The sequence below is a fragment of the Prionailurus bengalensis genome, chromosome E2, assembly GCF_016509475.1.
Source record: "Prionailurus bengalensis isolate Pbe53 chromosome E2, Fcat_Pben_1.1_paternal_pri, whole genome shotgun sequence".
NCBI lineage: Eukaryota > Metazoa > Chordata > Mammalia > Carnivora > Felidae > Prionailurus > Prionailurus bengalensis.
The window spans coordinates 11,992,960-12,003,957 of record NC_057352.1 but is presented as its reverse complement, the minus strand read 5'-3'; the positions used below and the strand labels follow the sequence as shown (position 1 = coordinate 12,003,957).

The following is a 10,998-nucleotide window of genomic DNA, read 5'->3' as shown; positions in this document are numbered from 1 at the left end:
CACAGAGCCTCCAACCCCCACCTCCTTCCCCCTGCCGGCTGTGTGAAGGGGGGGGGGGGTGGGGAACAGCCCACCTCGTGACTGGGGGCTGGCCCAGCCGCCCTGGCCCTGGAGGAGTGGGCGGGGCAGGGGGAACTTTATAATTGGACGAGTCTGGGATCCCTGAGTTCTAGTCAGCCCCAGCGGAGGCAAAGGAGGAGGTTCCCCAGGAGCCGGTGAGAAACAGTTGAGGGACCAGCTCAAGGCTTCTGTGAGGGATGGGCGGGGGGCTAGGTGACTGTCCTACGCCAGGGTCAGGACCGAAGCAGGGGACGGATCGAGGGGAGGAGCGGGCCCCAGGGGCATTCCGTCTTGGCTGGAAGGGGGGTGGGGGGGGAGCTGGACCTGTAGGAAGACCCAGATGAGACATGTCAGGAGCCCACGAATTGTCACTGTCACTACTCGGTGCCGCCTCAGATCTCCATTAGTTGGAGGAGCAGGGGTGGGGGTGAGGGCGGGGCGGGAGGCAGGGGTGGCGGTCAGGTAGCTAGAGCGCTCATCGGAGGACTTTCAAGTGAGCATTAAATTAGCTAATAGGTGGGAAATGACGTTTAGATGTGAAGTTGGGGCTTAGAATGTGAAGGCAGGACGAGGAATGCGAAGTTGGAACTTACAAACCAGAGTTGGGGCTCACGTGGAACTCGGGGCAGGGTGACTGGAATTTGAACCCCGGGAGAGAGGGATGGAATTTGGGCGGCAGAGGCCGACCTGGGGACGGGGAGATAGGAGGAGACAATGAGGGAGCCAAATAGACAATGGAGGGGCCGCTTGGTAAATGTTTGTGGTCGGATTAGGCTGATGCAGATACGGGGCGGGGCGACGGCGAGACTTGGAAGGCCCCGAACGGGTGGGGCGGGGCTCTGGGTGGGAGGGGTCCCCACTGGCTGCTGATTGACATTTCTCACCCATACTGACCAATCGCAGGCTGGAAGATGAAGGTTCTGTGGGCGGCGCTGCTGGTCGCGCTCCTGGCAGGTATGGGGGCGGGGCCTGCTCAGGGTTCCCCGCCTCCTTCCCCTCCCATCCTCACGTGCACCCCCCCCCCCACCTTGCCCTCCTTCCATCCCTGGGTCCCTCCTTCTGCGGGTCTGTCTCCCCCTTGAGGGGAGGCCTCTCACATCCGCTGGCTCTGTGGACCTGTTTTACTCTCTCTGGGCCTCGGTTTCCCCGTCCTTAAAATGGGAGTTCTAACAGTTCCTAACGCGTTGTTGTCAGGCAGCAAGCACCAGATTAGTGTCAGCCGTGACTAGTTTTATTCCCCATCACCACCACACAGCCCCGCGTGGAGCAGGCGTAGACACATATACGCTTGCCAGCCGGTCAAACGCACTGGGCATCCTTCTTCCTCCGGCTCCCAGTGCCCCGTAAAGCAGCCCCGCGTTCGTGGAGCACCTACTGGGTACCAGTGCCGCGTGCCTGGAGGGGGCAGAGCAGCCTGACTGCCCGTGAACTTGCTCTGCGCAGGATGTTGGGCCGATGTGGAGCCGGAGCCGCAGCTGGAGCGGGAGCTGGAGCCGGAGGCCCCGTGGCAGGCCAGCCAGCCCTGGGAGCAGGCGCTGGGCCGCTTCCGGGATTACCTGCGCTGGGTGCAGACGCTGTCTGACCAGGTGCAGGAGGAGGTGCTCAACACCCAGGTCACCCAGGAACTGACGTGAGTGCCCCTGACGCTCCTGGTGGGCCGTTCCTTCTGGACCCCCAAGCCTCCCCCCCCCCCCCCCCCCCCCCCCCCCCCCCCCGGTCCGGGACTCTTTGTGTCCCTGTCGCCAACTCTTCGGCGTCCCTGCTCACATCTTGCTTCCTCTTTCCGCTCGGGGCTCCTGGCGGTCTCTGGCTCTCTGTGCTTCTCAGCTCCTCCCGCCTCTGGCCGCCCCTCCGCAGGCTAGCTCAGTCTCTCGCACCGCCTCCCTCTCCATCTCCGCTCCTGTGTGTCTCTGTCCCCATCTTGCCCTCCCCCCCCCCACCTCGGTTTTCCTCCCTCCCCACGCGCACGCTCCCGCCCTCTCGGCCCCCCAGGGTGCTGATGGAGGAGACCATGAAGGAGGTGAAGGCCTACAGGGAGGAGCTGGAGGAGCAGCTGGGCCCCATGGCCTCGGAGACACAGGCCCGCGTGGCCAAGGAGCTGCAGGCGGCGCAGGCCCGGCTGGGCTCGGACATGGAGGACGTGCGCAACCGCCTGGCGCAGTACCGCAGCGAGGTGCAGGCCATGCTGGGCCAGAGCGCGGAGGAACTGCGGGGGCGCCTCGCCTCGCACCTGCGCAAGCTGCGCAAGCGGCTGCTCCGCGACGCCGAGGACCTGCACAAGCGCCTGGCCGTGTACCGCGCCGGGGTGCGCGAGGGCGCCGAGCGCAGCGTCAGCTCCATCCGCGAGCGCTTCTGGCCGCTGGTGGAGCAGGCGCGCGCGCGCAACGCCAACGTGGCCGCCGTGGCCGCGCAGCCGCTGCGGGAGCGGGCCGAGGCCTTGGGCCAGCAGCTGCGCGGGCGGCTGGACGAGGTGCGCGAGCAGGTGGAGGAGATGCGGGTCAAGATGGAGGAGCAGGCCGACCAGATGCGCCAGCAGGCCGAGGCCTTCCAGGCCCGCCTCAAGAGCTGGTTCGAGCCCTTGGTGCAAGACATGCAGCGCCAGTGGGCCGGGCTGGTGGAGAAGTTGCAGGCGGCCGTGGGCACCAGCCCCACCACGGCGCCCGTGGAGAAACAGTGAGGGCCCCACTCCTGCCCCCGCGCCCCTGCCCGCCCCCCCCACCCCGACTACAGGAGGCCCTGTCCCTGCCGCCCTCCTGGAAGGCCCCAGCTTAATAAAGATTCACCAAGCTCCACAGCAGCCGCTGGACCTCCGTGTGTCATTTCTCCCGGCTCCCGCCTCCGTTTCTCGCCCCGGCCACCACGCCGCTCTGCCCTGTCCCCTCTGCTTCTTTGTCTCTTCTGATCTCCGTGTTTGCTTCCTTCTGCCCCTTTCAGAGGCTCCCTTTTTCGCTCTGTCTCTGCTCAGCCCCGCTCGCTGTCTCTTGCGTACCTCTCTTTCCCTTCTGTCTCTGAGACATGGTTCTGGAACAGATCCCCCTTCCCCGGGTTAAACCTTGCAGTCCCCTCTGACAAAGGGGGGGTGGGGGGGAGGGGCAAGAAAAAAAGCCACCTTTCCGAGCCTGGCTCACTCGGAAGCTTCATAGTACCTGCTTCCTGGAGTTGTGACCTCAAAGGCCCCGGGACCCCTTCCATTATGATTGAGCCTTTACTATTATCACTCTCCTTTTTCTTTCTTTCTTTCTTTTTTTTTTTAAATGTTTATTTATTTTTGAGAGAGAGAGCGCGCGCACAAGCAGGGGAGGGGCAGAAAGAGAGAGAGGGAGACACAGAATCCGAAGCAGGCTCCAGGCTCTGAGCTGTCAGCCCAGAGCCCCACGCAGGGCTCGAACCCATGAACTGCGATGCGAGATCATGACCTGAGCCGAAGTCAGACGCTCAACCAACTGAGCCACCCAGGTGCCCCTAAGACTTTTTTTTTTAACATTTTTTTTTTAATTTTTTTTTTCCAACGTTTATTTATTTTTGGGACAGAGAGAGACAGAGCATGAACGGGGGAGGGGCAGAAAGAGAGGGAGACACAGAATCGGAAACAGGCTCCAGGCTCTGAGCCGTCAGCCCGGAGCCCGACGCGGGGCTCGAACTCATGGACTGCGAGATCGTGACCTGGCTGAAGTCGGACGCTTAACCGACTGAGCCACCCAGGCGCCCCAAACATTTATTTATTTTTGAGACAGAGACAGAGCACGAACGGGGGAGGGTCAGAGAGAGAGGGAGACACAGAATCTGAAACAGGCTCCAGGCTCTGAGCTGTCAGCACAGAGCCCGACGCGGGGCTCGAACTCATGGACCGCGAGATCGTGACCTGAGCTGAATTCGGATGCTCAACCGACTGAGCCACCCAGGCGCCCCTAAGATTTTATTTTTAAATAATCCCTAGACCCAGCGCAGGGCTCGAACTCACAAACCATGAAATGACCTGAGCCAAGATCAAGAATCAGACTCTTAATCCACTGTGCCACGCAGGCACCCCTTAACTTTTTTTTGTTTTAAGTTTATTTATTTGTTTTGAGAGAGAGAGAGAGAGGGAAAGAGACAATCCTGAGCCGGCTCCGTGCTGACAGTGCAGACCCCGACAGGGGGGCTCAATCTCACGATGGTGAGATCATGACCTGAGCCGAAATCAAAGAGTCAGACGCTCAACCTACTGAGCCACCCAGGCGCCCCTGTTGCTCCCCTGTTTCACCTAATTCTGCCTCCTGCCCTCTCCTGGCCTCCTGGCCTGTCCAGGCTGAGAAGCCTCATTCTTCTGGCTTCCTGTTTTCCTCCACCTCTATCTTTTATCTCTTCCTCCTCCAGTTTCTTCCCCCCCTCCCCCTCCCTGCCTGTTTCTTGTTTCCCTTCTCCCTCCATCTGGGGTGTGTCCTCTCCACCATTCTGTTGTACTTGGGCCCCTCGAAGCTGCCCATCCCGCCCACCCTCACGAGGGTCTGCCCCGCCGGGTAGAGTCCTGGAGTCCGCGGTGGGGAGCAGGTGGGAGTGGACACTCAGGGCAGTGAGGACTGGAGCCTGGAGCCCCTGCTGCTGGCGTTCTCTCCCCACCCCCTCAATTCCCAGACGAGGGGAGCAGGGTTCCCAGCCCAGGGGACAGGCCAGGACTTGAGCTTGGTAACTCCCGGGCCCAGCCTGCGCTCCTCCGTGTGGCTGGTGCACACTCTTCGCTCCTGGCTTTTGCCAGCTGCCCCCAGCGCCCTTGGGGAGGCAGGCTCTCCTCCCCACCCCCCCAGATGACTCACCCCAGGCTTGGTGAGGAGGAGAGGGGTCAGTGGGCTCAGAGGCAGGGGATCTAGTCCCAGCCAAGCGTGCTGCTGATTCACGGTATGCCCTGGAGCTGGGGCCGAGCCCTCTGAACCACAGATGTCAATGCGGGGGCTGGCATCGGCCATGTTCTTCCCCTCGAAGAGCTGAATCTTGAATTCTCATGGACGAAGAGAGCAGTCAGGTCTAGAGGTAGCACAGGGACTAAAGAAGTTTGGGGGAACAGAGGCTGGCAGGGGGTGCTGTGGGGGCGGAGGCTGATCCCCACAGAGATCCAGGGCGACTCCCAGGAGTCCGGAAAGGGGAGGGACAAGGAAACACCCCGCCGCCCCTTAGCCCTTAGCCCCTTGCTGAGCCATTGAATGTGCTTGGCTGTGCCTCGGTTTCCCCATCTGTAAACGGAAGGCCCTGAGCTGGGTTGAGGACGGGACTTGGAAAAGCAAAGCTGGTGTTCTATTCCGGTGGGGTGGGGAAGGAAGGGAAGCAGACCCTTGGGTGGATGTCTGGAGAATGCTAGGCTCACAGGGGAAGCAGATGTCTGGGGAGACAGCTGGGGGGCTGACAGGGACTGGAGGCACTGAGCTGGCCAGGGGGTTGTCGCAATCCTGCCAGGGTCATGTCTGTGCATCCCTTTCACAACCGTCCCCCCGCCACCCCCAAGCTGACACGTGGTTGTGGGGGCACAAGGCCAGCCAACCTCGAGTCTGAGGCCAGGGCCGCCCTCCCCACAGCTGCCAGGGATCACTGGCGGTCAAAGGCAGCCAGGGGAAGGGGGGTGGGGGAAACACTGGACTCCAGCCCTGAGGGACGGATGTGGTGGGAGGGGAGGCGAGGGGGGGAGTGCTTCGTGCCAGGAGGGGCCCGAGGGGGTGAGTCAGGGCAGATGGAGTGTTTACCAGGGGGCCTGGAGGCCTGGGGAGTGGGGAGGGGGGGGTCGGCAGAGGGAAAGGAGGGGTCTCGGGGAATGGATGGAAGCACACACACTGGGATCCTTGAAGCTGAAGCTTTGCAGTTTAGACTGGCTGAAAAGACCCCCTCCCAGAAGAGATTGGGGGCTGTGGGACTAAGACCCCAGGACGCATCCACGGAAGTCCGGGATGCTCCCGGATGCAGGGAGATGGGGGGGGAGAGGGGGGGCTTGAGGGCTAGTCTGAAAGAAAGACTGCAGGTGGCATGGGAGCATGGGAGTAGGAATGTGGGGGCAGACTGGGTGACCCCAGTTGCTGGCGCTGAAGGGACTTGCTGAGAAGGGAGGGGCGGTGGAAGAGGAGGAGGCCTGGGGCGTTACAGCGAATGGAGTGACAGAGTGACTGAGTGACCGAGACAAGCCCTGAGGCCTGAAGAAAGGTGTTATGCAGGAGAAAGCCCAGAGGGAAGATGGCTTGGGGGGCGGGGGGTGGAGAATATAGGCAGTCCCCCATTGCGGGGCTGAGATCCACCCACCGTCAGGGAGATTCGGAGGTGCAGGTGCTTAACACCAAGAGGCACTGTCCCTAAGGGGTGTGCCTAGGCCGCACCTGACCCGCCCGCCACCAGCAGCCAGGGGCAGAAGAGGAAAAGGTAGGTGGGCACAGGACGGGATAGGAGGCTGAAGGGGAGGGATTAACCTTCCCCGCCCCCTCCGCCTCCCCCTCCCCAGCCCGATAAAGGCCTGGGCCCGGCCGGGACCTCCCATCCCCTGGTTGCTGTGGCTCCGCGGATCCAGGTTGGTGCTCAATGCCCGGGAGGGATGCCCTTCCAAGAGCACTACAAAGGGGGTGGAAGGAACTTCGGGGAGGGAGGAGGGAGGGGTGTCACCGATCACTCCCACCCCTGCTTCTGCTTCCAGAGCGCCCCTTCGGTCCAGCCATGAGGCTCATCCTGTGGCTCCCGGTTTTGGTGGTGGTTCTGTTGATGGTTTTGGAAGGTAAAAGTGGGATAGGAGAATCTGCGAATTTGAGATTTGGAAGCTTGAAGTTGGACACGGGCCTGGGGCCCAAACTTGGAGGTCCCTTGGGAGCGCAGCGGCCCGTTCTGTGCCCTGGTTTTCCTATGTGTCACCGACACCCCCACACCCGACCCCTGCAAAGATGGGTGAGGGCTCTCTGAGGGGCGGTCCAGCGACGGGCAAATCTGTCCGGGAAGCCCTAGCAACCGATGATGTATGCACTCGCCCCTCCACGATTGGTTGTCATGCGTTTACAGTCTGGAAAGGGGCGGGGGAGGAGGCTGTGCTGAGAGCACGCGAATAACCACCCAGCAGCTTGAGCTCCATCTGGTCGCGTTAGTACCCGCCCCCCGCACCCCACTCCGTTCCTTCCGATTCTAGCACCACGACCTCCAAGAATCACTTTCAAGTACAGTAGCTTCTCTCTCATCTCTGGTATCTCATCCTAAGGGCTCCCAATACTGAAATTTTTGTACCCCTGCCTCTCTCTGGACAGGTCCAGCCCCGGCCCAGGGGGCCCCAGATATCGCCGGCACCTTCAGGAACATCCCCAATTCGCTGAAGGAGTTTGGTAACAACCTGAAGGACGCCTTCGAGAACATTCCTGAGGCGACCCGGTTAGGAATCTCCCCAGGGCTTGGGAGGGCTGGGTCTGTCGATTAGCAGAGTGGGGAAACTGAGGCTCGGAGCGGCTGACAGCTTGCCCCGTGGTCGCAGCTGGCTCACAGAGTGCTCAGATGTGGGGGACAGGTTGCCGACTCCCATCTAGACCACACTGTAGAAATGGTGCTGCGTGGTGGTGTTAAGACCAGCTTGGGAATCAGTCGGACCTGGGTCCACAGGCCAGCCAAGACTCACTACTCTCAGTGTGATCTCGGGAGTAGATCTTGAGCCTTTTTCCAAGAATTTAAAATGGAGGGGATTTGCGTAGTGCCTGGCACATTGTAAATGCTCAATACGCCGTTTAACCAACACTGACTCCATCCGGTGACTTAGAGAATCATTCATTCAGGAACAAATAGTTATTGGGCTAAGTGTCCAGGACTGTTCCAATGTGGGGAATAATCGTGGTGAATAAGATAAAGTCCCAGCCCACGGGGAACAGACTGTAAAACCAGTGAATTTCCAGGAGATTAGCCCAAACAGAGCTAAGCACCCAGATGACATTAAACAGGGTAGGTTTACAGACAACCAAAGACTGGGGAGGGGCTTTTGTAGATTTGGTTATTGGGTCCCCTTTGAAGTGGAGACACTTTCTTTTTTTAAGTAAGCGCTATGCCCAACATGGGGCTTGAACTGATGACCCCGAGATCAGGAGATCAAGAGTCGAATGCTCCACTGACTGGAGCCAGCCAGGTGCTCCTTTTTCAGATCTCAATTTAAAGTGTTAGTGCTAAGGCGCCTGGGTGGCTCAGTCGGTTGAGTGTCCCACATCAGCTCAGGCCATGACCTCACGGTTGGTGAGTTCAAGCCCCGCGGCGGACCCTGTGCTCACAGCTCAGATCCTGGATCCTGCTTCAGGCTCTGTCTCTTTGCCTCTCCCCTACTCAACTTTTGTTTCTCTCTCGCAAATATAAATAAACATTAAAAAAAAAAAAAAAGTAAAGCGTTACCGCTTCATGGGGCACTTGGCTGTCTTACTTAGAAAAAAAAAAGAGAGATCTGAATGATTAGGAAAATCCAGCCAGGCCTAGAAACATGGGAAGAATGTTCCCTGTGACTACAAAGGCCCTGAGCCAGGAAGACACGTACATAATCAAGGAGAGACTGGCATTCCAGGCAAGGGGAACATCCTGGGCAAAGATAAGGAGGCTCTGAAGAGTGCCCTTGAATAAGTAAGGAGAAGAAAGCTAGGAAAGAGTGTGCTCCGTAGCAAGAGACAGCAAGCCTTGACAGCTAGGCCAGGGTGAAGCGTTCTGACTTCAAAGGGCTCTGATCCATCTGGAAAACTGAAACCCCGACCTTGGGCCACCCACCCCAAGGCTCTACCCAGTCTCACAGATGTGGGAGCTATGCTGTTTCTTTGGGGGAAGGAGGAGATAGGGAGTCAGGTAAGGGGCAGGATTGGGGCTTCCTGAGGGGAGACAAAACACAATGACCTCTCTTGCTCTCCCTCTCTCCCTACAGGAAATTAATGACCTCCTTTGCTGAAGGGCTCAAAAATTTCAGACTTCCCGTGGTCTGAATACCAAGAGAGCTGCCTCTGTCCTCTGGGCTGTGCCCCAGGAGGGGGCTCCAAAATTTCCCATACCCCGGCTCTCAGCAGGAGGACTTTGTGATGTCCATATCGACCCCACCCTCCAATAAAAATACCATAGAGAATTCTGAGTGCTTCCTTGCTGGGAGGCAGAAGGCTATGGGACAGGGTAGGGGTTGCGCCTTTGGGGGAGAGGGGCTAGGATTCAAATGTATGGAGCAATTCTCTGCTTGTCCTGTGCTGAAGACTTTGACCTTCATGATCCCAAAAGAATCCTCATGAGTACCTTGGGATCTGGGCCCTGTTAATTCCATGAGGGCATTGAAACCCAGAGGGGTGGGCACCTGGGTGGCTCAGTCGGTTGAGCGTCCGACTACGGCTCTGGTCATGATCTCATGGTTTGTGAGTTCGAGCCCCCAATCCTGCTATCTGCTGTCAGCACAGAACCTGCTTCAGATTTTCTGTCCCCCCTCTCTCTCTGCCCCTCCTCCGCTTGTGCTCGCACTCTCTCTCCCTTTCTCTCTCTCAAAAATAAATAAACATTAGGGAAAAAAAAAGTTATGAAGCCCAGAGAGGTGAAGTCACTTGTCAGGAAGGGGAGAGCTGGGTTGGACCCCAACCTGAGGCTACTGCTCTGCCATAGTCTTCCCTGACTGGGCTGCCCAAAACGAGGGACCCCAGGTTGGTTCATCACCATGCACACAGTAGGTGTTTATTACACTTAAAATGGGAAATAGAGAAGGATGTGGAAGGGAGCAAGGGGAGGACATAGGCTAGAGCCCTGAAAAAGATCAACACAATCCACACCCTCCAAGGAAACTTTGATGCCCCCTCCTCCAGGAAGCCCTCCTTAACCCCCACGCTGGATCAAGCATCTCCATCCCAGCCCTGCCCACTCTGGCTCATCACTGTCTGGTGATGGGTCTGTCTCCCCTGCTGGACTATATGCCCCATCACTGCTGTCCCCAGGCATAGTTCAACACAGGACTGGGCCTGGTACATGGGTTCCATAATACTTGGTGGTGTAATTATTCTCAACTTGGAAAAAAAAAAAAAAAAAACCTAAACAAGAAGAAACTGAGGCACAGAAGTCTAAAGTCAATTATGTGATGTTACACAGCCACAAATGGGTAGAGCTGGGATTTGAATGTCGCCTGGGGGGTGGGGGGGCAGTCCCAGGACCACATTCTTACTTCACTTTCCCTGTTCCTGAGTCACCCTGCCAGACTCACCGGCTACAACCACACCCACACCCACTCACTCACACACACACTCACACACACACACACACACACACACATATACACACACACCTGGCTGTGGGCCCTATTTGCTCATCCCCAGCATATTAAAGCACACCCACATCCCTCATTAGGTAAAATTCATACGCGCAATCTCGCTTGGCAAAAGGGTGTATTCTGTGCCGACTTAATCAATTGCTAATCTTTACTTGGCCCTTTGTCCAGCATTTCGGAGCCCATTTATTTTATTTTATTTTTATTTTTATTTTTATTTATTTTTACTTTTTTTTAATGTTAGTTATTTTTGAGAGAAAGACAGTGCGTGAGCAGGGGAGGGGCAGAGAGAGAGGGAGACACAGAATCTGAAACAGGCTCCAGGCCCTGAGCTGTCAGCACAGAGCCCGACGCGGGGCTCGAACTCACAGACCGGGAGATCATGACCTGAGCCGAAGCCGGATGCTCAACCGACTGAGCCACCCAGGCGCCCCAGAGCAAATTTATTTTTTAAGCATTTTCCTGAAAACTGCCACCCCACCCCATCCCCAAACCCCAACCCCTGCCCCCTACCCCCCCAGAGCTCTCAGGTTAGAAAGGCACAGGGACAGAGAAGACGGACAGCAAGCAGTTCATGGAGTGAGTGCCCCCTCTGCTTTTGAAGAGAGGCTCAGACTCAGGGGCAATTACGTGAAAACCACCAAATACACCAGTCTGCTTCCAGTCACCTGGCCGAAAGCAGAAGATTGGAAAATGCCAGGTGC

At 58.1% G+C, this 10,998-nt stretch overlaps 2 protein-coding genes across 2 annotated transcripts; both read left to right on the top strand.

Annotated features, from left to right (window-relative positions):
• Positions 1 to 96: 96 nt before the first annotated feature.
• On the top strand, positions 97 to 2,857 carry APOE (apolipoprotein E). The gene is made up of 4 exons (XM_043598646.1): positions 97 to 215; positions 964 to 1,014; positions 1,504 to 1,690; positions 2,053 to 2,857. The coding sequence occupies exons 2-4, from the start codon at positions 972 to 974 to the stop codon at positions 2,735 to 2,737; spliced, it is 915 nt and encodes a 304-aa protein (XP_043454581.1). The 5' UTR covers positions 97 to 215; positions 964 to 971; the 3' UTR covers positions 2,738 to 2,857.
• Positions 2,858 to 6,458: 3,601 nt separating this feature from the next.
• On the top strand, positions 6,459 to 9,124 carry APOC1 (apolipoprotein C1). The gene is made up of 4 exons (XM_043598643.1): positions 6,459 to 6,580; positions 6,704 to 6,781; positions 7,299 to 7,419; positions 8,930 to 9,124. Exons 2-4 carry the CDS (start codon positions 6,724 to 6,726, stop codon positions 8,985 to 8,987), a joined length of 237 nt encoding a protein of 78 aa, XP_043454578.1. The 5' UTR covers positions 6,459 to 6,580; positions 6,704 to 6,723; the 3' UTR covers positions 8,988 to 9,124.
• The last annotated feature ends 1,874 nt before the right edge of the window (positions 9,125 to 10,998 follow it).